Genomic DNA, 26,684 nt, shown 5'->3' with positions numbered 1-26,684 from the left:
AGAAGACATTGGTTCTCTGTTGGACGGCCTGTATCTCAGCTGACCAATGGTGTTTTGATTTTATCCACCGGCAAAATAAAACCCACACATTTTTTGTTGTCTGTTTGTTTTTATCTGTAATGTTTGGGCTGTTTTTGTTTTTTGTTTTTTTTTTGAAAATGTGGGATTTTATCAGCTACCAACTTGAGCTCCTGAATGCTTTCCGTCTCTCTCTAAATCTCTGCAGTGTGACAGCGAATATAATGATTTAGGCTGAGTCTCACGGCTACGTCTCCACTATCTTATACTCCGCCCACCTCCTCCTTTACTGTCTTAGTTTGAGGCCGTTCCAGATTCAGTTTCTCCTCCTCCTCATCCTCCTCCTTTTCCTTCCTGCTTGTGGAGGAGGGATAATGGCCGGACAATAGGCGTCCCGGTGGAGCCCGCGCTTATCTCTCCGAGTTCCTTCCCTGGGCAGGTTGAGCCGCTCGGCCTTGGTGCAGGCTGGCAGATACGACGCGGGCAGGTCAAAATGAGGACAGCCAATACTGAGGCTAATCCGGCAACGAAACCGTAGCACGTTACCGCAGCGAATTACGAAGCGCCAGGTGGAATTTAAATTGTTGTTTTTTTTGTTTACACGTAGGCCGGGCTGAGCTGCCACTGTATTTTTCTCCTGCATAAAAAGGCAAAAGAAAAGAAAAAAACCCACTTCTGCTTAAAGAGAGCAGCATTCTCTTTTGCCTCATCTGACTTTTTTTTCATCCCCACTGTCAGATTAAATACTGGGGCTTTGGAGTCTTGCTCTCTCTCTCTTCACCCAGTAGTAACAATCAGCCCTTCCTGGTGGAAATATGCATATGTATACATATAGAAAATTCGGGCTCTTTTTTGTGCCTCTGCGAAACAGCTGTCTCCACTGTTGCACCAAAAAGTAAACAATCACCAAGGAGCATCTGGTGGCCAGGCTTGACAGAGAGCAGCTGCCTTTGTGTGTTAGATTTTTCTCCCTATTAGTGCGCCGAGAGCCCCCCCCTCCTTTTTTTTTGAGATTCTTGTCCTGAGCATCGCAGCATTTAGTCTCCACCGCCGTGCCACCTCTTCCCTCCGCGCTCCGCTTTGTATTCATCGCCGTGCCTCATCCTTGTGTGTGTGTGTGTGTGTGTGTGTCAGCAAAGCCGAAAGCTCATTTAATCCATTGCAGGGGGGAAAAAAAGAAAAAGAAAAAGAAAAAACACAAACACGGGAAGATGAAAGGGTGGGCGAGGCGGCGGGAGGAAGGTAGGAGGAGAGGGTTGCACTTCTTGGCGTGCGCTCCTAATGAAAGCCCTCACTACAAACAAAAGACGGCGAGACAAATCATTCACAGCCTCCACTTCCTTCGCCGCTCTACAATCTCAGTGGTGCGCACAGCGATGGAGGGGAGGGACGGCACAATCCTCAGTCCTCCGCTGAAGGCCGCGTCGCACTGCCTCCGTCTCGGCAGCCCGAGAAGCCTTCACGACGGTCTCGTCTCGTGGAGAAAAACGCAAATGTTTTGCAGGAAAGAAAAAGTTCCTTTCAACTGTTTTCATCGCAAGAAGCGGCTCTCACAACTCGAGGGGCCAATCAAGAGGGTTTGTGGCGCCATTGAGGCAGATTTTCTCCCACAACTGCAGAGATGTGTCCCATCGTTTGAAATGAATGGCAGCACTCCCATCCTCCAGTCAACGTCTGTGAGTGTCTGGCAGGAAGCTGGAGGTTCTCTAAGATGAGGCTCTCTGCAACTTTCCTTCTGTTCTTCTGCGTCGAGGATATTGTTGCAATGCAATGCATTTATCCTGATCTTTATTTTGATCTTCATCTATTAGATGCTAAAGTCAAACGCATCTGTAACGGTCCTAAAAGGCCTTCTGCAATTCTGTTCATGTCTCGATGCTTCCTATCGTATACGAGTACATTCCAGCGGCAAAGTGCCAGACCAACGTGGCTGCCAATCTTCATGCATATAGACTCATTCCAACATGACACACAGTGAACCAGAATGCATCAGCGTTAATGAGTCCCTGGGGTGTGGATGCCACTCGCATGCCTGCCAAGCACACAGGGACTGGAAAATGACATGAGGATTAAAGCAAAAATAAAAAAATAAAACATATATATGTATACATTATACATATATGATTAATATATTAATAACACTCCGTTTACTGCTCACATGTACAGATGAATGTGGGGGAAGCTGCAGCTTAATTCCCAGGGAAATGTTGGGAAGTTTGCCTCTCAACTGTCAACTGTTACTCATTTGTCCCTCAGGTTTAAGCACAACTGAGAGCGAAAAAAAAATGCACGGATCCAGAACAGGAAGCCACTTGAATGACTTCCATACCAGAAATGACAGCAAGTTATTGGTTTCGGTTAATATATTATCCAGTCAGGGATGTCTCTCCTCTTTCCTTTTCCCGTCTTTCTCTTTCTTCGGCTTGTCACGCTTACATTTTTCCCTCTGTGTCTGTCTTCCCCTCTCTTTCCTGTCACCACCTCCTAAAGGCCCCATTAGTTTTTCTAAGTCAAACTGTGGTCACAGGACAAATGTGATTGCAGTGCCAGTTCTGTCCTACGGAGGCACACTGACTACTTGGCCCGTTTGTACATGACCGACTTCTCTCCCATCTCCGTCCCTCTTGTCTCATCAACTTTCTGTTTCCTCCTTCTTTTTATTCACATTTTTGTCCTTCACTTGCAAACATTTGCATTTTTTTTTATTTTATTGTATTTGTTGATTCTCTCGCCTCCCTCGCCTGCGTCTCTCCCACCACCCGTGGCCACTCCTAGCTATAATCTTCTCCGGAATGCCTTCATGTTATCGCCGTACCACAGAACCATGCTTTGGGCACCCAGCGGTGTTGACCCATAAAACAGTAAAAGTTAAGTGCTTAGTAAAGGATCTTCCAGCGAGAAGTCCCTGCATGCTTTGCAAGGCGCTACCGTCCCCGGTTCAAGTAACCCTCTCACCAAAGAAGAGGGCAACTCTTCTCTTTATATAGAGGCTCTTCTGCAGCCTCTGAGTGCTGGCAGCCCATTTTTTTATTGACAAAGATCAAAATGCTTTTTTTGTGGCTCTTGAATGCAGTGTTTTGTTTTTTTTGTAACCTTGTATTGATGTCCTTCCTCTAAGCGCCACATCACGGCCTTGAAATTTTGACTTCTGAGTTTTCTACTTTGCATCTTTGTCATTTTGGGCGACTTTCCACCCGGAGCACGCCTCCTCAGAGAGTGACTCAGTGAGTTTACAAGTCCCACGTTGCCACATCTTAAAAAGCCCCGCGGCGTGACTCATGCCTGCGTGGGTTTCCTCCTCGAAACTCACAAGGACGTCCGTGTCAAAATGTTAATGTCAACACAATCAAATATTTAAAAAGTTTAAGGGATTAGATGCAAATCGAGGAGAGCTAAAAAGAAGTGTTGTGCTTGCTGGTCAAGGAGTCAACCCACTGATAGTCTGAAAGTCAAAGCAATTAACACAGTGGCTGAGTTTCCATCAACCTGTTTTCATGTACACTTTTAGGCCATTGCATTAGAAAAATATGATGGACATGATAAATTTGGTTATTTGAACCAAATAAATTACGCTTGACAAAGGTAGTTTCAAGTTCAACTTATCCAAAAATAGAGTCAATGCATCACCTTGGAGATGGAAACACTCACTTAAAATACGGCCAGATATATGAGATAGTATAAAATATGAAACAAGGTGAAACACATTCCCAGTTTGTCAGACTATATGTTACCATGACAACTGGTTGTTTTGTTTCCACTTTGTAACTGCCACTTCTTATGTGTTCAATCTCAGCTATTCAAAGGTGTTGTTTGTACCTCCGCCTCCTGTCGAAACTATAATCCGCTTTGGAGCACGAAACTCACCTCATCTGCAACTATTTTATTTTCATTGCAAACTTTTAAAAGATTAGTTTCTTACTGAGCTGGGAACCAGGCCGAGGCAGCGCAGGATGCAGTGCGTTTCAGGGATGACGAATCAAAGGGGTGCAGGGGGCGGGGGGGCTGCGTCCGCTTGAAGCACCTTGCACCGCCTCAAGGCTGTAGGTGTTGAACACAGCAGGACGACCTCAAACAGCGCCGGCATGTGGTGGAGGGCTTGTTATTTGGGGGGAGGGACGGGGCGAGCTTAAAGCATGGCTAACTTTAATATCAGAAAAATCCCCTGGAAATGAGGCGATAATGTGGCCCGCCATATGCCACTACAGATGTTGATATTACGTTACAGATTAAGACAAATGTGTTGATGAGGTGTTTACGCCCATTGGTTCCTACCAAGTACCAAAATGAAGTGCCGCCCTCACTCCAATTATACTTCATCATAATATTATTATTATTATTATTATTATTATTATTATTATTATTATTATTATTACCGTCTCTTTTTTTTTTTTTTTTACTATTAATTGCAACCAAGTTTGAATCAACTTGGCTGTCCTCAAACTACATTTTTCAAACTTCTCTCTGCTTGAGGGCAGTGAATATTTTAAATAAAAAAAAAAGCAACGGCAGTGGAACTCGAGTAAGTAAACACTGAACCCAACATCCTTCAATATTCTTAAGTGCTGCTTGTATGGAAAATGCCTCCCAAGTTCAGACCTTGTTGGTGGAGAGACACTTGACCTCGCTCTGCCTCTTGTTCTTCTCTCAAGCAGCCAGATTCTGAATGTAAAACATGTGCAACTTCTGTCCGCTTTCACGCTGCGCTCCTGTTTTGTGCCGCTGTCCGTGGTGCTGAAAGTGCACTTGACGCTCATTCTTGGTCTCTGTCTGTGGTGTGGAAAGAAACGTACGGCACAAGTGCTGGAGTCTTCCTCGCTGCGGCGCTGAAGGTCGTCTGGTTGCGCTCTTTGTCTCAGTGCTCTTGCGACTGTAGAAACCTGTGGTTTGAGGTTCCCAGGCAGATGGTATCCACGCCCTCATCAAAAAGCAGCCTCGGCACTCGACACCGCATTTTGGCAAGGCTGCTCCTACCTTTTCCCTTTTCTTGTATACCTGTTCCACTTTGGTTTTAAAGCATGTAACTTGAATTGTCTTGCTATTGTTAAATGTGCACTAAAGTGCTTCTATCTCCCTGCTAAATGTACTCCTTGCCTCTATTTCTGCAGTGGTGCTGCTGAATTCTAAAGAGACTCAAGCAGAGCTGGGCTGGACGTCATATCCCCCCAACGGAGTAAGTTTGCCCTCTTGCATTTTTCATCTTCTTCGTGTTTGTCTATTTGCTTGTTCGCTCGCCAGGCTCCACCGCACAGCTGCTTATTTAACAGCTGGCCTGGACAAACCGCTCCCCCCGCCCCCTCCATCCTTTCGTTCACAGCTCTTTCTACTTTACTTCTCCCCCCTCACCTACTTATCATTCCCTTTCTTTCTTCCGCCTCGCTTTCATTCCTCTTCGAGTCCGCAGCTCGTCATTATCATTAATCGATAGCCTTAATCCGGGCGAGGATACTGCAGTGTATAGACCTGCCACGCTGATATGCTGCCACGGATAAATGGTCCACACACCTCCGCATCGATCCATTTTGGCTTGTAAAAAAAACCCTAACGCTAAGTTATGACTGTGAGACAAATGGGCCGGAGTGCTTTTTAAACAGTCTGTCACTGTTTCCCACCTGGCGCTCAGGCCTCTCTGTTATTAAAACAGCACTTGCCTGGAACTGCATATGTCCTGAGGTGCATAAGACACAGTGTCCCACTCTGTACAGCTCATTGTGTGAATTACTGTCACTTGGAGGTGTTTTTTTTTTTTTTTTTTTGCCAGATACAAGGCTTAATCTAAGATAAATGAGCTTCTTTGCCTCATCCAACCCTGATTTAGCCTCCTGGTCGTAGTGTACGACACAACTATTATCACATCTGGTCTTTGCATGAGTAAAGGAGAAAAAATAGGCAATCAAAAAACAAAACATCATGGAAACATCATCTGGAAAATCATTATTTCCAGAAATTGATGCAACTTTGAAGAGATGATTAAGGTTTGACCTATAATATCAGAGCATCGCTCACACGTCATCACAGTGCTGATGCAGTGACTGCCAACATGCACTTTATCACTTTCATTGTGAGTGTTGACTCTTTTGCAGACACCAACACGCCCACTCGACATGTCTGTGTCCTTATCGTCTCGTTCTCCTTTTCTGCCCCTTAGCTTTTAATTAGTCGGTGTTGGCTGCCTCCCGCCTCACTTCCCTTTTGTCTTGCGTCAGCATCGCATCGCATCCCGCTGTTTGTTCCTCCGCCGCTTTAACGACACTGCTGTCTCTCCTCTTTTGTGTGTTTGTCTCCACCGCTTCCTGTCCAGTGGGAGGAGATAAGCGGCGTCGATGAGAAGTACAAGCCCATCCGGACGTACCAGGTGTGCAACGTGATGGAGCCCACGCAGCAGAACAACTGGCTGCAGACGGGCTGGGTGGCGCGCCGTGGCGGCCAGCGCATTTTCGTGGAGCTCCAGTTCACACTGCGCGACTGCAACAGCATCCCCGGTGTGGCCGGCACCTGCAAGGAGACCTTCAACCTCCTGTACGTGGAGTCGGACCGGGACCTCGGCGGCGTCACCCGCGAGGACCGCTACACCAAGATCGACACCATCGCCGCCGACGAGAGCTTCACGCAGGGCGACCTCGGCGAGAGGAAGATGAAGCTGAACACAGAGGTGCGCGAGATCGGCCACCTCAACCGCAAGGGATTCCACCTGGCCTTCCAGGACGTGGGCGCCTGCGTGGCCCTGGTGGCCGTCCGCGTGTACTACAAGCGCTGCCTCGCCACCGTGCAGAACCTGGCCGTGTTCCCCGACACCGTGGCCGAGGCGGCCTTCACCACGCTGGTGGAGGTCCGCGGTGCCTGCGTCAACAACTCCGAGGTGGACACGGACAGCCCTCCCAGGATGCACTGCAGCGCTGAGGGGGAGTGGCTGGTGCCCATTGGAAAGTGCAGCTGCAGTGCTGGCTACGAGGAGGGACACAGCAGCTGTGAAGGTAAGAAATAATAATAATAGTAATGGAGATAATGGTATTTGCTTCGGTAATTTTTTTTGCTCACTTTTTTTAATGTTATGGTGGCACTAGGAGCGCACCAGTGCGATGGAGGCTTTGGTTGCGTTATGCTTGCAGTAGCTGGCAGAGATCATTACCGAGCAATAAATTCTCTGTAAACTTCTAACTCTTCCTTCTCCACACCCAAACTTAAATGATTAGCCACCGCCTCCTCAGCGTGCTATACCATCAGAGGAATCTTTATGTTCAAGAAATGATTGAGCTGCCCTCTCATCAAATCAAACTTTTAAGATTAATGAAGCACACAAAGCTTGGAATCTTGGCGCCAAAACAATTAAGGAGTCAGGCTTGAGAGAAACGGAGGGCAGAAGGAGAAGGAAATAAATCTGGTTATGCTGCAGAGGATAGAAAAAGGGATTAAAGCAGCAGAAGGAAAACAAGAAGCGAGGCCAATCAATGTAAGACAAAAGTCGCGAGCTGAGGAGGCTGCAAAACAGGAAGGTCAAGCATGTGAACAAGGATCGCGAGGAGGAATCAAGACGACAGCTCTGTTGAGTTGCGCTCAGACATCAGACAAGGAGGAGGGTGACAGAAATAACATTACGTTTCAGACAGGCAGACTAAAGAGCGATTGAATCGCCTCTGTCCACTGGCTTCAGTGCATTCCTCCCATTCTTTACCAGAGACAAAGATCCTTAGCAACAGCGGCGTAAAGCGTCACTGCAGCGGGTTCCTTTCAGCACCACAGACAGCGACGCCGCACAGCGCACTTTGGAGTGCGTGTGTAGCACCACGGACAGCGACACAAAGTGTCAGTGCATTGTAAAGCCAGACAGAGGCTGCGGGTGTTTCACGTTTTTTCAGGGTTAGCTATTTGAGAGTTGAGCTAAAGGGCCCATAAATAGTTGTTACATGCAGCGACTTAGTGCTTAGAACTCGAAGGTATCAGGTGCAGCACTTGGTGGAGTTTGCATGTTGATGTCTAAAGGCTCCCCACTCAGAATCCTCTTTGGACATGCACACGTTATTACCAGAGTGACACAGTTAACGATGGAGAGCACAACGACTAAGATTCAGTTCAGTGCCTTGACCATCTCTCAGTAGCCTTTCACACCACATCACTGAGCCGCAGACCGAGCGCACGGTTTCAGAACTCTTAACAAACAGCAGGTGTTGGAGCATAATGCGATCTCCACCATTAAGAATTCAACCTCCTTCCACATTTGAATCTTTGCCCCGCTGAATTGCAATGGTCAAGGACCCCCCATGAAGGCAAACCCCACCACATACATGATCAGTATTATGAAGATGTGAAATGAAATGTCGTGCTGGGTCTAAAGAAAGGTGAGCTCTGCCTTTTAGAGGAGCAGCTCATAAAGTGCCAGTAAGTGTTTGGGGAAGACAGATGTGATGATGGAGGGAAAAGGGTTTGGTGGAAGGTTAATGGCATATGAAGTGCAATTAAGTTAAGTGCATATACCAATAAAAAACATGTATGTTCTCTTCACCAAAGATAAATTATGACAATTTTTCATTGTAATATCTTAAAAAGTAAAATAAAAAATATCCCTTTGAGCTAATTCACCACTATAGATTATCAGGTTAAAGTGAGCCTGCCTCTTCCTGCAGATGTTGAAGGGCAGCCTTTCAATTTCACGTCGCTCATACTTTTTTTTTACATTGTTAATTATTATTTTTACGCCATTGTATATATGCTAAGTCTACATTTATGCTGTCGCGCATGGTCTTTCATTACCATTGTGCGCGCCGGTTGAAATGTCACCGCGGATTACGGATAAGCGCTGGTGATAAAATGGTTTGATTTGCATTAAAAGGCCAGGCTGCAAGGAACAGCGACGCGCCGCAGCGCAATTTGTGAAATTCTGCTGTCTCTGCTGTTTTTTTTTTTCAGCCTACATGTGCTATTAAAAAAAAGCAGAGTATTGATGTGAAAAGGGATTTTTTTTTCATAATGTAACCCTAAAAAAAAGGAGACTCGTTCTAATGGATGCTACTCTGCCGCTATGGAACTTTATCCAGCGGGAAGCTCAAAACATGCATTTATCTCCTAAAAAAAGATGCATAATTGCGGCCTTCGGCACACAGCACGATGTGGAATACGAATGAAGGCGTTAAGCCGGAGTTGTGTGGAGCGTGCGCAGCGATTAGCGTACGTTCAGACTTTAGCAGTGGAACACCAGAGACACCTGGAATGAGAGAAACAGAAGCAAACTTGCCGGGTTGGGAGGAAAGATCAAGCGAAAATGTGGCATTCATCCCTTTTCTTACTTCCTGCCGGCGGCCCTTGAGGTTCTGCAGAATTAATGAGTAGCTGCTAAAGTATTAACAGCGTGTTTGGATAAACCAACAGGCCTGTAATGGCTCCTCTCAATGGCTGTGTTTCCATTACACCTATAATTGCGCAAAACCTGAATATCGCAATAAAAAGCTGGTAATGGAAACAACAAAATTTCGAAAAACCTCTCAAATATGGCTAAAAGGTTTTGGCGCTCTCATGAGATGGTTTTTCCGATGTGTCGATATAGAGGTATATCGCAAAAGTGTCATGGAAACACTTTTTTAGCATTTACGCGTCGCCGGACATGACATACGGGGTTCACTTCAAGTGAAAATGGCACGTTATGTTTGGACGGAGAAGGAGAATAAATATTTTTTACAAGTAATCAAATAGAAAAATATAACAACCATTTACGAGAATTACGTCCTGCAGAGATTTCACGAGAATTATGACTAACGCGCTTCACACCGTGCAATGGAAACACCTGAAAATCCCAATTGCACTCTGTCGAAATTTTAGAAATATCGCTTTCATTTACCGCAAAACTGTGATGGAAGCGCAGCTAGAGTTTCTTGAAGAGTGCATGTGCTCTTACAAAGGCTAAAATAAAAATGCCAGTGCATGAGTGAAAATCGGGAAGGGGTAAAAAAAAAAATGGTTGTTAATGATTTCAAAACTTCAGGCCTGTTGATGAAAGTGTCTGGCCTCACCGCAAGTATTGGACAGTTGGTGGAGAAGTGTCACTTTCTGGACTGGCAGTCAGTCTGCGCGGAAAAGAAAGTACGTGTTGCTCGACCTGTTCCGATGACTCGCTGGCTGCTTTGTTTCCCCTGGGGACAGTTTCCATTTTTCCGGATAGCGGTCGAAGGCGGAGCGGAGTCGGCAGCTGTCGGAGGGTACGCTTGGAGGGGGTGGGGGGGGAGAGAGATTTGAAGCAACGGTGGCGATAAAAACCCGAACGAACACCGGGAGCAAAGAGAGAGAGAGACGTGTTTCCGCAGGAGAGACGGGAGTACCGTGGCCCGGCGTTCCACCGGCTGATGGGGCCTGTCGTTCTCCCTAAGATCCATCCCTTCACACATGCATACTAATAACCCCCCCCACACACCCTCCCAACCACACACACACACACACACACACACACACACACACACACACACACACTCTCTCTCTATCTTCCTGTAGTGGCGCAGCTGCTCGGGGGATGAATATGCAGCCCCGAACCCAGACATCTCCCGCTGCATCGCCGCTATTGATCAGCGGTAAATGCTCCACTAAACTGAGGAATTGTGCTGGGACTGCTCGCTCACACACGGAAGAAAATGGACGAGCGCGTTGCACGCACGTCGAGCGCAGGAACACGACTCCGAGGGCGGCGACTTCAGTGGGAGGCACGTCCTCATCCAGGGCGCAAAACGTTTAGGCGTAAAATACATGAGAAAATGTGCATGGTGGAAAAAGATGCGTGAGGCGAATACTTGGCGATGGGGCAGGAGATGACTTTGCCTTGATGCAGTTACACTAGCCTTTGTGTGTGTGCGCGCGTGTGTGTGTGTGTGTGTGTGTGTGTGTGTGTGTGTGTGTGTGTGTGTTCACGGTTGGTGGCAGGCCCGGCGATGGGGTCGTCCTCACTCTCTCGGCTCGCCGAGTGCAGAAGCACAGAGTTCCTCGCCGCTGCTCGATAATATTGAATGGCCGGTGAGCGGCGGCAGATAATGGTGTAAGCAGATAGCGTCGCGGCCGCGGAGGAGGAGGGATTATTAACGGCACGCGATGCGAGGCTGCCCCGGCAACACGGGATTACAGTCAGATTACAGCAGCTGTCGTTTTTCTGACGTTCCCGTTCGAGCAGCGCCGACGCGGACGGCATTGTTGCGGTTGCTTTCAGCGTTGGAGGGGAAAACAGGAGCCGCTGCAATAACAGAGATTACACTGATTTTGACCGTCGTTCAGTCCAGTTGCGTCACTATGATTGTTTGAGTTGTTAATCTGAGAATAATGTCGGATTAAATTTGTCAAAAGGGGATTATTGCAGTTTTTCTGACAGTGATGGGCAGTTTAAAAAAAAAGTGTAGGAACTAGTTTGAACCAGTCTAACAAGGTGTTCACTGACAGTCGTCCTGTGATTATATCAAATCCATCCCATTTCACATAACAACTGCTTTTGTAAGATGTTGGAACAATTTGTCCTGTAGCAACGGTGTGAAGCAGCCAGAAGCTCGCAGTCGTTAAGACGCAGGCAAGAAAAGAAAAGAAACTCATCAATAACAAGCTTTTCTGGCATTACATTGCGATTACCTCTTTAAAGCTCCTGCTTGTAAAAATATATATTTATATATTTAAAGGAAAACAGTCAAAAGTGCTACAAATGACAAAATATGTAACAGTAACAAGAGGAAACTTTTATTCCTTCGGCTTCGTGCGTCGCAAATCAATGCCTGATCAGAGAAAAATTTGCTGTGAGAAAACTTTTCACGAATATAATTCTGTTATGCCCCGATGTTTTTTTTTCTTTTTTTTTGCCTTTTGATGATTTTTTTTTTCAATTAAATTCCCAAAAACAAAACTTCAACGAGAGAAAAAAAATAACCTCGCCCGCTGACGGCCAATCGGAAATGATTAATCCTCACTTTGCTCCCCGAGCTAATAGACTGTGGCGACACTTGACCAATTATGTGAAGAGGCACGCGGTGAAGGATGGTGTTTTGCAAAAAAAAATATATATATTTTTGCCCAGTCAGCGCTCTCCTGGTGTTGGGTGGGGAGGGTGGAGGTGGGGGGAGAACGTGTCAGATGATAAAACGGAGACAGGGGGAGGGGGGATTAAAAGAGTGAAGCATGATGATGAGCTCCGGATGTGCTGCTGCTGCTGCTGCTGCTGCCTCTCTCCACTCTCATTACGAGATGCCACCAGCAGGAACAGACCGCGGGACAAAATAAATTATGTAATGATTCACCTCGCCCCGGCGCCGCGCTTCACGCGTGTTTGCGCGTTGCGCCGCCGCGTGTTTGTGTCGGAGCCACGCGCTCCATCCCGCTCTAATTAAGGCAGGCTGCTCTTTCTATATAATTACAGTGCGATTGTGATGCCCGCCTCGCCTTCAGCAGATTCTCCCATTATCTCTGTTTGCCGCAGCCGCCACCAGGCTCCGCTTGCACCCTCGCCGCCGCCCCCGTCCCCGTTGTAATTTACTGCTACACCTCTTCCTGCCCCTCCCCTCGCCTCCCACCCTCACTCTCATCTTTTATTTCCCCTCCCCCCCCACCTCCTCACACCCCTCTGATGTATTAATTCCCATCCCGCTGATCTCTGCTGTGCTTTGCCGCTCCCTGAGTGTTTCTACTTCCTGCTTTTATTTTATTTTTTTTAAAGGTCCCAGTGTTTTTTGTTTTGTTTTAATTTTGTTCTGTTTTTTGCTTGTTCCACATGTTCTAAAGGAAAGGGAAAACTGCCCTTTGTGACATCACAAACAACACTTTTTCTGACAAAAAGATGAATATGCTGTTTTTCTGTGAATTTGTCTGTGGCTACTTTTCGCAAAATGCTCTTGAGGTGAAGTGGTGTTGCTTTACTCTGGGAGTGAAAAAAAGTCTGATGGAGGGAATAATGTGGGATTTCATGATGGAATTTGATGACTTTTTACCTTCTTTATTCGGTCTTTACTCCCTCAGAAGGCACACATGCTATTCTTTTCCTCACATGCTGTCTCTCCCCCAGCCCTCTGCCCACCACACACACACACACACACACACACACACACACACACACACACCCCGTTGGGACCATGTGGCAGGGTGAGAAAGGGTGAGGGCGGGTGAGTCAGGTTAACAGTCTGAAATCTGCCGGAGAAGCTCAGAGATTTGTCTAGTGTGTCTCTGTGTGTGTGTGTGTGTGTGTGTGTGTGTCTCCAAATTTGGCACTAGTGCCCAATCATATGTTTGTGAAGTCGCTCCCTCTGTCCCCCCCTCTGTCCCCCCCTCTGTCTGTTGTCACGTCTCGTTCTGCCCTCCCAAACTCTCCTCCCCCTCCTCCCCCCAGTTAGAAGCCGCCTCCTCCCCTCCTCCTCTTCCCCGAGTCCGTCTCCACCCCCCCCGCCTCCCCCACCCCCCCATGATTGATTTGCGCCTCTTACAAAAGAAGCCGCTATCACTTACCGTCCCTGCGTCTCCCCCTCCAGTGCCTGACTCCTCTTTCATCCTCCATCTCTCTTTTAACACGCTCCTTTAAAAAAAAGAAAAAGAAAAAAAGAAAAACCCTCTCCTGCTTTATACCAGCTCTCCTTGGCTCTGTGCCACCCCTGCCCATCTGGTCTCTCCCCCTCCTGCCATCCCTCCCTCTCCCGCTCCCCCCTCTCATCTCTCCAGGCACGTCAGCCGCTACTTTTAGTCGAATCTTTCTCTCTCTCACTCTCTCTCTCTCTCTCTCCAACTTTCATGTTAAATAATTCACATCCTCCACTGGGGAGTCAGACAAATGTGCTCCTTTGAGCCCGGCATGTAATGTATTTATTTAGCCGGGGACCGGCCGCACAACAAGTAGGCAAACGGGCCAAAAGAGCATTTGCACACGTAGACATAAAGGCACCGGCGCTGGACGCCGCCGCACCCTCGCAGGAGGACCATTAAAACGTCTCTCGGTTATTTAAAGTGTGAGCTGGAGGGAGGCCAGCGTTTCCCTCCCCTCCCCTCCCTCCCTCCTTGCTCCCCCTTCACCTGGGCTTAGCGATGGATGGAGGGAAAGCTGGGGGGACAATCTGGGTGTGGTGGGAAATTAGAATGAAGGCGGGATGGGTGCGGGGGTGTGGAGACGGAAAGGAATGCAGAATGGAGAGATGGTGGGTTTTTGTTATTTTTTGCAGCTCAGTGTAAGAGCGGCGAATGCATAAAATATGAGTGGTGTAAAGTCTGGATGATAACAGGGGGTGGAGAGAGGCCCGGCCTAGACGACAAGGGGAAGTGTTGTGTGTTTTGTGAAGTCGGTTGTGAAGCGGCGGGATGAAGTGGCGCAGGACGCGATCAGAGAGGAAACAGGAAGAGGAGAAGCTTCACCTCGGCCACCTGCGGTACCGCGCCTTCCTCCTCCTTCTCTTCTTCCTCCTCCTCCTCCTCCTCCTCTCACCACTTTCAGTCATGAATTAAACACAGTCGACACAGATGCATCAGAGGTAGAAAACGTCTGGCATTCAGCTTAATCATGTTGCTAACTCGGCTGACATGACAACCTCGTTCCTCTTGCCTCACTCGCGACCACTGGGCTGAATCCAAAGATTCAGCTAAGCAGAAGCAGCGGGGAGGAAAAGCCTCGGATAAATGACAGCTTTGAAGTTTAGGAAGCACAAAACCGTAATATTAAGACAAATAAGACAGTTCTGACGCCCCCTCTCCCTTCCTTCTCCTGTTTTTACGCTGCAGTTTAACAGTTAAATGATTGTTGAAAGATAGCAGAATATGGAAATAATTAGCTATTTAACTAATATAAAATTATTTACACAAAATATTTACACAAAATGCATACTACACAAATGTAAAAAAACTTGAAATGGGTTGTTAACACTTTAGTTAATGATATATATATATATTTTTATCATTTCTTGCAAAGAAAATCTCTTTTTGAAAAAAAAAATACTTTTTTTACTTAACTTCATTGCTACTTACAAAAATGTAAATTAGAAGAGGCCCTTGAGATGCCCTTCCGCTTCATTCCTAAGTATTGCACCATGAATCCAATCTGACACTTGGTTGTGTTGAGTGGAGGCTCACGGCCTCCAGATAAGTCCGAGGAATTGAGAGTTTGTCCTGGAGTGATGGTGCAGGGGGGGCCGCCGCCTCGCCAGACGGCTTACAAATGTCTGGGCTTGCTGTGCATATGTGCCAATGTCATGTGGGGACAAATTTAAGAAGTAGAAGCGGATTTCTTTTTTTTTCACTCTTTTAGCAGCAGCATTGGGGTTGGAGGCGGGGGAGACGAGGGATCAACTGGCACACAAATTCAAAACGGACACACTTGCAGAGACACACACACACGCAACTTGGCTGCCGTTCATGTCTATCCCTCCATGGCAAAAATTATTAGCCGACCTGCCATCTCTCCTCCTTTCAACCTCCACTAATAACTTTCGGTCCATTCAAATTTCTGCGGCACCAATCTATGGATCTGTCTGCCCCTATTTAACCTTAGCGAGGCAACAGTCAAAAGGCTGGTGGGCACCGCAGAGTGGGTTTAATTTAACAGGCAAGCTCAAAAAAAAAAAAAAAGAATCGCCTTGAAACCATAATTATTTTTTTTTGTAGCAATACAGGTTTTGGCCGCGGTCAGGAGAGAGAAGGGATTAAACAAATTATCCCCAGTGTTTCCGGGCGAGCTGGGTCAAAGGTCGGGTGGATTTGTGGAATTGGACGTGGAAGATGTTTTTGTGTCTCTTTGCTGCTCATCAGTGGAGATTGAAAACTGCCCGCGACCGTCCACAGGTGGGCACCGCGGTAGGATTATCTGAGTCAGATGATGTGATCAAAAAATAACATTGGAGGAAGATGATTCAGAATAGAAGAGTGAGGCTGATGATGTGTTGGACTGCAAACAAAACCGACTGAGAACTGTCCAATTTGGATGGATAAATGGATGGATAATAGATAGGTAGGTGGATAAAAGTATAATTGGATGGATGGATGAATGAATGATTGATTGATTGGGGGATGGATGGATGGATGGATGGATAATAGATAGGGATGTGGATAAAAGTATAATTGGATGGATGGATGGATGGATGGATGAATGATTGATTGGGATCCGAGGAATGCGCGGATGGATGGATGGATAATAGATACGTAGGTGGATAAAAGTATAATTGGATGGATGAATGATTGTTTGATTGGGGGATGGATGGATGGATGGATGCTAATAGATAGGTCGGTGGATAAAAGTATAATTGGATGGATGGATGATTGATTGGGGGATGGATGGATGGATGGATGACAGATAGATGAGTAGATGATGTACGTATAATTGGATGGATGATTGGTAGATGATGATGGATGAATGGATGGATGAATGATTGATTAATTGGCGGCTGGATGGATGGATGGATGGACAATAGATAGGTAGGTGGATAAAAGTATAATTGGATGGATGGATGGATGATTGATTGGGGGATGGGTGGAAGGATGGATGGATGGATGGATGGATGAAAGATAGATGGGTAGATGATGTATGTATAATTGGATGGATGAATGGATGGATGATTGGTAGATGGTGATAATGGATGAATGGATGGATGAATGGTTGATTGGGAAATGATGGCTGGATGGATGGATGATGATAGATGATGATGATGGATGAATGTATAATTGGATGGATGAATGGATGGTTGATTGTGGATGGATGGATGATAGATCCCACTTTCGGACATGTGTGCTTGCATGTGAGTAGGTTGTCACTGGCATAGTTTGGGACTGTGTGTTTGCATGCGTGTGTGCATGTGCACGCGCACCCCCCGTACCCGTACCCGTGCCCGTGCGCCCGCCGGCTGTTGTCCCAGTATTCACAGCTCTGCAGCGGGGACCCTGCAGTGCAGACAGAGTGACCTCCCCCTCTCGGGCCTCTCGTGGACGCTGCCATCGACAGCTTGCGCCAGCTTGGCTCTCCTGCTCCCCTCCCTCCACAACCCCCCTCACTCACCCCTCCCACCCCTCCCACCCCATCTCCAACCACCGTCGTCGCTCGTCACCGTCGTCCCGTCCGAGGCCTGACGAAATGTCACCAATAAACGTGTTGCTTTCAAGCACCTGCGCCTCCTTCGGACCGGGCTCACTGTCTGCTTGCACGCTCTTTACTGTGTGCCGGGGCCTTTCCTGGAGACGTGCGCGGCCACACTCGTGCGCAGAGACGCCACATATGCGCGCTCAAACACTGGCTTTCGCCCACTCTCTCAGGCTCGTGTGTGTTATTTGTCTGTAAACCGCTCCATCTGTTTCCGTCTTCGCGTCTAACCACAGCCTGGCCGCAAGTCACACACACACACACACACACACACACACACACACACACACACACACACACACACCAGCCATTATTGTGCCGTATAATTATGCATGGCACCACAAACACCTGTGGATGCTCCTGACAAGCCCTATTCCCCTGGGATGGACAGAGTAATTATCACTAACGGACCACCGGAGCGTCTGAGGAAGGCGCAGCGTTACTTTGACTCAATCTTCTTCTTCCTTTTTTTTTTTTTTTGTTCGCAGCGTGTTCTGATATCGTGATGTCAGGGATTTGGTGTGGCAGCCTCAATCAATATTTAGTAAAAGCCCTCTACACGCACACAGGGTGTCCCACAGTCCCCCTGGTGCTCTCTCTCTCTCTCTCTCTCTCCCTCTCTCTCTCTCTGTTTCTCTCCCTCTCTCTCTCTCTGTTTCTCTCTCTCTCTCTCTCTCTCTCTCTCTCTCTCTCTCTCTCTCTCTCTCCTCTCTCTCTCTCTTCATCCTCTCTCGTCTCTCTCTCCCTGTCGCACACACACTCGCAGCAGGGAGTCGTGTGAAATGATTGGCATCCTGAGGCCAGTGTTATGGGTGACATTTCCACTGTTCTGTGGCGCACAGGCCTCCCGCGGAGCCTCTGGTCCACTCCCGCACAAAAAGATCCCTGATCTTTAGGCGACCCTAAATGGATTATATAAAGTTTTATTCCTTTTTTTCCTCCTCCTTTTTTTATTTTATAGTAATTGTTGCCTTTTGTTAGTTTTAGACGAGAGCAACCTCTTTCACCTCCGATGTCGTTGCCCTTTTGGAGACAATTTATAACTCTGTGCGGGTTCACTTTATATTACTTTATAACTTTCAAGCTCCCTCCAAATGAAAAAGCAGCAGCACTGCCCACACTTAAAGACACAGCCGCTAAATAAAATTGAGAGAGTAAGCTTCAGAGACTTGCCGGCTGGGCTGGAGAGACAGCGAGAGTTAATTTCCATTCCAGAGTTGTTGTTTTAAATCATCAAGTTTGTATATCATTGTTTTTTTTTTTTTATTATTATTTATTTCTTCATTTTCATGTGTCATTTGCCCAGATGGAGGAGAGCTGGAACTCATAATTGCAGCCAGCCACTTGGATAAACAAACATGCAACATCGGTTTTCATTTGACATATGGGCGACAGTTTCTCCGTATTTTTTAAATTTTCTTTCCTATCTAGTCGTATTCATTTCTCAGTTTTAAGGGGCTCTACGTGATATCATGCCTCTACTAGATGCCGTAGTTTTGCGCTAAACGTTCTCCAAAACAAACTGGCTCCCTGCACCTCGCTGGCGGCCTTTGGTGTGACGAGCGCTGAACCTCAGCTGGGCAGGCAAGTATAGAACACGACCATCAGCATTTTGTGGGTAATTGTTAAATGATGACATAAGCGTGTAATGTTGTGCAGGCCCTCTTACCGTTAGCATGGAGCCCTGCTGAATGGAAAGGCAGGGCTGTGGTTCTGAAGGCAAAGACCAAAATTCACATTCATTAGTAGAACTTTGCAGCCAGCCTGGTCAGCAAACATGAAGCTTGAGCACATCACAGACAGAAAGGGGGCGCTGTAACATCATTCACATTCCTTTGGATGTCAAAGTGCAGCTAGTTCTGTACGTCAGTCCAATAAGTCAAGAAACAGCTTTTTCCAAAAAATATTTTCTCATGAAATACTGTATATGGTTAGCGCTGCCACCTCAAAGCATGAAGGTTGTAGGTTCGATTCCAGGCCTGGGGACCTTTCTGTGTGGAGTTTGCATGTTCTCCCTGTGTCTGCGTGGCTTCTCTCCAGGTTCTCCAGCATCCTCCCACATTTGCGGTGAATTGGAAACTCTAAATTGTCTGTAGGTGTGTGTGTGAGTGTGAATGGTTGTTTGTCTGTATGTGACCCTGCGATGAACTGGTGACTTGTCCAGAGTGTCACCCTGCCTTCGCCCTATGACAGCTGGGATAGGCTCCAGCAGACCCCCGTGACCCTGAGCTCAGGAAGATGTGGGTATGGAAAATGGATGGATGGATGGATGGATGGCTGGATGGATGGATGATGCATATTCACCCCTCGGCCAATGTGTGGACCTTTGTGAGCTTGACTTTTTTTTCCCAGTCGTTCGCTCCACGTGTCCTGTTTGATCCACGCGTCCATCCAGAACAATGTAAATCTACTGTTAAAGTTGTTATTTTCTTTCCTCAGTTATCCGTCACGCAGGACACACTGCGCACTGCGAGCTGGGTGGCAATGTGCAACATCAAGGGAGGGAATGTTTGTGTTTGTGTGTGCGTGTTTTTTGTGAAGCAGTGAACCGTCCACATGTGTTTGCACAGATTGAAAAATGAGGCGTGGGGGTAAAAAAAACAACAACAAAAAACACGGGCTCACACATGCCCATCCGGGTGACGCACACGTGCTCACGCTCCTGGCACTCCATTTGTTGGCTGACCCGCTCATGCACGGCGTATACGCGCAAGTACACCTGCCATACATTACACAGTTCACTCTCTCCCCTGCTGTGGTGTGACGCCGGGATGCGTGAACGAAATGCACACGCACGCGTTTGCCAGCACGGACGCTCGGATGAGAACCGTTGGAGTGATTTGTGTGCGCAGCGATGCCTTGTTTTTCGTTTTTTTTTTTTTTTTTTGCCTCTGTTTGTCTCGGCCGTATGTGTTGCAAGCGCGTGTCGGAAACACAAGCGGTGCGGAAATCAATAGTTAGTGTGCCTGTGTGCGCGCGTGCCCGCTTGTGTGTTTGTGCACGTTTGTGTGGTTTTTAACCGGCCCCTGCCGCCGGTGATGGATGGTAGATTCATGAAGCCCTCCTCTTCCGTGCCGCGGATCAAGGACTGCGAGTGTCACCCAGTCAAGCCGAGGGAGGCGGGATGGAGGGATGAGGGCGGCCCGAGAGGGAGGGGGAGGAGGAGGAGATGGCGGGGGGGGGGTGGGGGGGCTGAAGGGATGGACGGATTGGGAAGGGGGAAGCGAGGCCGCCCGCTCCGAGGGAAGGTCACAGTCAGCGGGGAGAGTCGGAGTCGCGCTGAGCCGGCGACCCGCAGCACAAACACACAAACACTTCAGCGCATCAGCGGGAGCCGCGTTCCCTCTGCCGCTTCCTCCCCGCACCGTTAATTAAAAAGCTCTCATAGTGGACGTACCGCCGCGTCTTCAGACACGATTGACGGTAGTTTTCGCTTAAATGGCGCGGCTTCAGATCTCACGAACGCACACACACACACACACACAAATTGCCTTCTATATTCGTCCTCTCCCCTACCCTCTATTTATCTCATCTTTCCAGCCTCGTCGTCGCTCTCATTTGGCTGGAGGATAAATCCCAGTGCACTTTATGAGGCGGCAGTAGTTGTAGTAGTCAGCCAGACAGAGGGAGACGAGGCCAAACAGTGCGTTTGATACACAACCAAGGAAGTACAGTAAGAAGGAGTTTTGTTTTTGTTTTTGTTTTTTGTTTTTTATGCAGTATTAATTTGTACACATGGCAGCAGGAGTTTTGGTCCCATCACGATAAATCAGAAACAGCTACTTTCAGAAGATCCCACTGGATTAACTTTAACTTCTTTTGACCACGGTAAAATATATCATTTGGAGAGATACACAGTGACCTAAAACTCAAACTAATTCACAGCCAGAATTGGTCTTATCAGGACGTTTGGAGTTTTGTCAGTCGCCTCTTGTGGTTTTCATCTTCACTTTTCAATGCAGCTTGACACGGAACAGCACGAGTGTCTGTCCGTCTCCGGCCGTATTTTAGTATAACATGAAAGTCTCTGAAATCTTTTGCACTTGCCGCTGCATTTAAAGCTTGTAGGGCACTGAGAAAGTCGCCTATGTCTAGAGGTTGCTGGTCAGTCATTTGTGTGTGGGAGTCCAGCTGAAGCGCCAGAATTTCCTCTTGACCTCCTCCACAAAGCCTACGCACCAGCTTCACTATTGTAGCTTTCTCAACTTTTGAAAGTCTGCTGCTCTGAACGTGTTCACTGGTAAGGATGTAGAAAAAAAATGGCGACAAATGGAAACGGAAGTCTCTTGCTAAACCCTTCTGCACATAGAACGACTCCATCCAATTGTCTCATATTAATACAAGTATGAGGTACTCGTATTAAGTGACATTTGCTCCCTTTTGTCTGCTCGACCAATAAAGTTGCCATTGTCAAGCTCGCTCGAACTAATCGCGGCTCCGTAGCCTCTTTTAGTCTTTGTATTTCCACTGATTATGCCGCCCACCCTGGGGGGGATTAGCATTTCTCCCGATCAAAGAAACGGTTCATTTCGGTGGAATTAAGTCGGCGCATCCCTCCAGCCATAAATAAAGATTTTCATCATGCCTCCTATTTACTCAATATCTCACGGCGCCTTTTAAGAAACGTGCTTTAATCCCCGTTAATCTGATGTGTTAATTTTAAAGAGAAATCGACGGCTGGTGCGGGAATGAGTCCGTGCCGGTGGAGCAGATGCACTTGATTTGCGTTTGCCAGGCGGCGCGGCTGTCACAGAGGTGACGTCCTCCATGGGGGCGGGACAGCTCGTCCTCGCCGCGAGACGCACGAGGGGTCGGCGCAAACCAGCAGTAATCTGCATGCAGCCCCGTCAGCTGTGTGCACATATCAACAATGGAGGCCGCAGATAAGCAAAATGTTTACAGTTGTTTTGAAAGGATTATTATTTTTTTCTCCTTGGAGGCATTTGAGGCTCGCATTTATTTTTTTCCAATGATAAAAGTCACATCCTGCAGAGATCTGAGACGATAGATGTGTTCCAAAGTTAGTTTCTTTTGCACACAGCACTTTATATTTTGAGTTTGCGAGAGTGTGTTCAAATTGACAAGTTTGCAAAAACAATGAAAGAGTCCAGAGTTTGGAGCGATGAACACTTCACACCCCCACTGAACAACATGTTGGTCGCATAAATGGACCTGTTAGGTCTGATGCTAGCATGCTAATGTGATTTGACAATATTAATTAGCTAGCGAGCTCACATGCTCACATGTGGTATATGTTTTTTCTTTTATGTGTAATTAAGTCCCTTCTTTTCTGCGGAACATTTTCCAGTACAATGTGTGATTCATTTCTTGACAAGTATGAATAAGTTGAAATGAATGTATGTAATTGCAGCGCCTAACATTAGCTCTTGTAACATCCTGGAGGTGCTAAACATCCTTGCGCAAAAGAAAGCGGAGAGTTGTGCACTGTTGGCTGTGATTTGCAACTCATCTTATAATTTTAGACAACAGCGCGTACAATTATTGGCAAACCATTTTTGTTTTTTTGTTTTTCAAAGATTATTAGACAAAAATGGGTAATGGTCAAACTCTCAGTTGCTTTCCAAACAGCCATACTGTGGCTCTTCGGACTTTGCCCACTAATTACATCCCTAATTTACCAAAGTCAAAGAGGTGCTAAAAATGTCAGAGCTGTGTCCTTGCAGCTCCGGCAATTTGGATGAAAGCTGTGCGCTGTATTTAGCCCGGACCCGTCGCCCGGCGCAGACGCTTTTACTGTCACGGTTTTGTGCGTGTGTCCGGGCGTGCGAGCCTTGAGGGAGCCTCGTCAGCGGCGGCCGTGCCTCGCCGTCGCTCCTCCATCTGTGTGCTTTGTGCGATGGTTCCCCCGGGCCCGCACCCCCACCCTCCACTGCACACTCTCCTCTGGAACTTCAGAAGCCTCCACCTGTAAACAGCAGCATCAATAATCTCTGCCTCTCTGTTTCTCTGCCGGCTGACTGTTGTTTATGTGCCTGTAAAATTCAATTAGGCTGCGACGGGTGGGGGAAGGGGGGTTGGGGGGCAGCGTGGGCGGAGGAGGGGTTCGGCCGACATTACTGCCTGCCAGGGTGACATTTCATTTGCAATGAATCATGGGCCAGAGGAGGACCGAGGCCAGAGAGCACGACAACGAGACTTCTCCTCTTTTACTCCTTTGAAAAAGAAAAACAACTTGCATGTATATTTCTGTCTTTTCTACTTCTCTTTTGTGAAAGCCGTGAGACAACTCAAAATTGTGTTGTGCTCGCATAATGAAAAGAAAGATCTCGAATCTTCAATCTTCAATCTTTTCCACCATCCTCCAGCTTGATGATTTCCACCCCCTACTGCCTCTTGTTGTTCAGCCTCAGTCTGCAGCTCCTGCTCCTCGCCTTGATTGAGGCCGAGACGTGGAGAGACCCTGGGAGAACTCCAACCCCTGGCAGCCAAAATAGGAAGATTGTGAAACTTTAACACGCTTGACTTAGTCCGCTACACACAGCATTAGCAGGCCGCCACCCCCCACCAAAAAAAAAGACAGCAGAGAGTAAAGAAAATAAGGTTTTCTGAGCGGCGCGACATGTCGGATGTAGGCAGGAGTCTCGCTGAGTCACGTGAGCGCACTCACTGCATTATTTCTGCAAAGATTAGAAACTGTGGCCAAGACCTCGGCGGTAAGTGTCGGCTGAGTCCTGCACTCGGGCCCAATTAGAGCCTGGCAAACAGAGGGGGATGAACGGGCCTGGCGTCGGGGGAAGTTATGCATTAACGCTATAAATGAATGCATAAAGTGCCTTTCTGATTACACAGCCGCCAGATTCCACATGAACCAGGGATAAAGTGTGAATAATCTCACGCAGCGCTAACCATGCCGAGGAGGTATTAGCATCGGCCCCCTTTGGAAAGCCCGAAAAAAACCACACTGGCTCAGTTTAGCAAAGAAGAGGCCCGCCGCTCAATCCTTGGTTCAGGTTTGTAATTCAGGAATTAGAAGAAGAAGAAAGAAAAATACACTCTCTCCATGCTCACTATTAATAATGAATGTTAAAAGCTCAGATTTATATCTGCACTTCTTTCCCTTTGAGGCTAAAGTTTCGTCTTGGTTTTGTGTGTTTTTGGTGTCGGCCTGGAACTTGATATTTCCTTCTTTTTCCCCCCTTCAATTGTGAGAGTGCGTTCTGAGATTTGGGTGTCGGCCATCGCAGAGTCAGTGGGGCTCTTATCTGTGGATTATTTGCTCTTCAATGAAGTGAGCATAAAATATTTCATTTTCGAGGTAATTTCATTAGTGCGCGACCCCTCATTTTTCTTTCAGCAGCGGTAATGTGGCGAGCAAAACTCCCTGCGTGGAATAGATAAAGAAAATTCTCACAGTTTGAGGAATAAAATATACTGGCTGCTTCATGATGGGGGAAACCCAGATTAATGAAACCCTGCAAAAATAATAGATTAACAATTATATTAAAGCTTCAGGAACAGCGGGGACACTCTCGTGGGTTGGAACTGATGTTCCGATGTCCTTTATCTGCACCACGTGATCTTTCAACAGATTATTATTTACCAGATTAGCAACAGTCCTGCTGACATAATGTGGCCTTTTAATCCTAGCAGCCGTCTCCAGGTGCTGCCTCGACTCTTCCTGTGTTTAAATCGCATCGTAAATCCCAGCTGCAGGCCAGCGGCGGGGGCGGCGGGCTCCCTCCCGGACGCTAATGTTCCTGTAAAACCGTGCCATATCAGCTTTTTACCAGCGTTCTGACGGTCATGTGACGCGGGGGGAGCGTTCGCTGGCGCAGAGGTGAAGGGGCCGACGCGAGAGGCGAGAGCGGACAATAAATCCTCCTCCAGCTGCTCCCAGGATGCATTTCAGCGCAGCAGACGGGCGCCGATGACCTTTGGGTGTCCGGTATTTACATGTTTATAAGTCGAGTGCGCGCGTGTGCTGGTGCACGTGTGTGCGCGACTCCGCTGTGAACTCAGTCGGCTAAAAGAAAAAAGAAAGAAGAATCCCGTCTTTCATTCCTGCCCAAATCTTCCGTGCGAATCGCTTATATAATGCGGCAATCGTTGCCAGATGCGCGGACAAACACGCACGCTGCGGGCTCGCTCACACACACACACACACACGCACGCACACACACACACTTCCCCCTCGGCTTCCGGCGCATGCTAAACGTCCGAGGAGATTCCATCAGCGGCCCCAGTTTAGGGACGAGCCCCGCAGGGAAGGTGATCTTTGTTTAAATCCACTCGCTCCGTGCCTCTCTGCTAATCTCCTCCCCCGCCACCCACCCCATCCCGCACCCCCACCCCCCCCAGCTCCCCCCCCCCATCCCTAGAAAAAAAGGAGGGATTTCTCTGGTGTGCGCAGATGTGATTTACACCAGGGGTGGCGCGGACGGGCGGGGGTATTACAGAGGGGGCGGGGGGGGGGCAGCGGCGGTAAAAATGAAGTGATGGGATTGCAGGTGTGTGCGTGTGCGGAGGGGAAGTGTTATCTGCCCCGCGAAAGCCTTTCCAGCGAAAGGCCAAAGACGGCGTGCGGGAGATCAAAGCGCCGCCCGCAATCCTCTGGATCTCTGCGCACGTTCTACGCTGCTGTTTCCCTTCCCCGGACGGATGGCGCTTAATGGCGCTTTAGCGTTCCAGTGAGCACCCTGCCGATTTGTGTAAGGCTCTTTTTTCTTGATAATAAAGGGATATTATTCACTCAAATACAACCCACTGTTTCCCAACTGCCCATTGAAAATGATACGGTACGTAAGCCCAGCAAAAGGAGCAGTTTGTCTGATTCTTTAAAAATCCTCCTTCCATCACCACATTCAATTTTGGAAGTGCACTCATCTGGTTGAAAATAACAGATGCAGCATGCAGCAATCGAGAAAACCGTCAGTTTACCCCAAAATGAGGTTCCATTCAATAACTGATGAAGATTCAGGCTGTGGTGACATTTTCCAATCCACACAAGTTCAGGAATTTGGTTTACAGAAAGATTTAGGATCAAGTTTTTAAATAACCAGAGTTTATATTCACAAAGTAAATAATAATAAAAACATACATTCTGGGTGAACCATTTCTTTACACACTGTTATTAACACTGTTAAGTGTAATTACGCTGTTATTAAACTTAACAGGCACTATTTATTTGGACATTTAGGACCCTGGACCTCGGTCCAGGGTCAACTTTCCAAAGTAACGTTGGTGCCAAGTCCTCCATCATCATCAGCTGATGTGGGAACAAGAAAGTGAGCAATTACGTTTTTTTTTTTCAGTTTTATATTCTTGTATTTCAGAAGGATTGAAATTAATGTTGTTGTTTTTTTTCTTCTTCTTTGCATGCATGTATTGGCCGTTGCATACCAGCTCGGCACATGCTGTGACCTACTGGCGGGTAGTGTTGCTACGCAGGTGTGATTGGCCACTTCACTTTGTGTCAAAGCTGACCAGAGATCAATGCAGTAGCAAAACTGCACCTAATTGTGACGACATCGGCAGGGTGTGGAGGAAGAAGGGCGTTTGGAGAGGATCACCTGAACTCCTGAGTTCTCCGCCTTCCACGTCACTGCTGCAGTCCGGAATGGGTTGTTTCAGTTTCAGCGGCCAGGAGGGGGTGGGGGGGTTG

General features: G+C 47.5%; 1 protein-coding gene across 1 annotated transcript in view; it reads left to right on the top strand.

The window, feature by feature from the left end:
- Positions 1-26,684, top strand: part of epha10 (EPH receptor A10) — a 131,324-nt gene that overhangs the window by 28,959 nt on the left and 75,681 nt on the right. Inside the window, exons 2-3 of the mRNA XM_076051677.1 lie at positions 5,124-5,188; positions 6,317-6,989. Coding sequence (XP_075907792.1) covers positions 5,124-5,188; positions 6,317-6,989 — 738 coding nt within the window. The remainder of the gene's footprint in view (positions 1-5,123; positions 5,189-6,316; positions 6,990-26,684) is intronic.

This window comes from Nelusetta ayraudi, unplaced genomic scaffold, assembly GCF_046127955.1.
Source record: "Nelusetta ayraudi isolate G7.1 ecotype Tasmania unplaced genomic scaffold, CSIRO-AGI_Nayr_v1 ptg000135l, whole genome shotgun sequence".
NCBI classification, from domain to species: Eukaryota; Metazoa; Chordata; class Actinopteri; order Tetraodontiformes; family Monacanthidae; genus Nelusetta; species Nelusetta ayraudi.
Note: the sequence above shows the minus strand (reverse complement) of the source record. Positions and strands in the feature narration are given on the sequence as shown.